The sequence below is a fragment of the Myotis brandtii genome, unplaced genomic scaffold (assembly GCF_000412655.1).
Source record: "Myotis brandtii unplaced genomic scaffold, ASM41265v1 scaffold289, whole genome shotgun sequence".
Classification (NCBI taxonomy): domain Eukaryota; kingdom Metazoa; phylum Chordata; class Mammalia; order Chiroptera; family Vespertilionidae; genus Myotis; species Myotis brandtii.
The window spans coordinates 764,438-764,810 of record NW_005361048.1 but is presented as its reverse complement, the minus strand read 5'-3'; the positions used below and the strand labels follow the sequence as shown (position 1 = coordinate 764,810).

Below are 373 nucleotides of genomic sequence, written 5' to 3'. Positions count from 1 at the left end.
CAGCCGAGCAGAAACAGCCTCCCGTGGCCGTGGAGACCACCAAGCGCCTGGGCTGGCCGCCGGCCACGGGCCTCTGTAGCAATATCAAATCCGAGCCGGTCTCCTTCGAGGAAGGCCTAGGCAGCAGCTGTGAACTGGGCCTGAAGCAGGTTCCCTACGACCAGAACGAGATGAAAGAACAGCTGAAAGCGTTTGCGCTGAAAAACGCAGACTTCTCTCCCTATTTGCTTTCTGAGCCACAAAAGCCTTTCCCCCCATTAGCTGCGCAGAAGATGCCGGCGCCGCCGCCGCCACCTCCGCCGCTCTGCGGAAACTACCCAGCCATACACTTGGGCAGCACGAGCTTCAAACGGGCGGCCTCTGCCATCGAGAA

General features: G+C 60.6%; 1 protein-coding gene across 1 annotated transcript in view; it reads left to right on the top strand.

Annotated features, from left to right (window-relative positions):
* The window catches only part of ASXL3 (additional sex combs like transcriptional regulator 3), a 94,336-nt gene that overhangs the window by 93,729 nt on the left and 234 nt on the right, over positions 1-373 (top strand). The window contains 1 exon segment of the mRNA XM_014542002.1: positions 4-371. Within this exon segment, the coding sequence (XP_014397488.1) occupies positions 4-371 (368 nt within the window).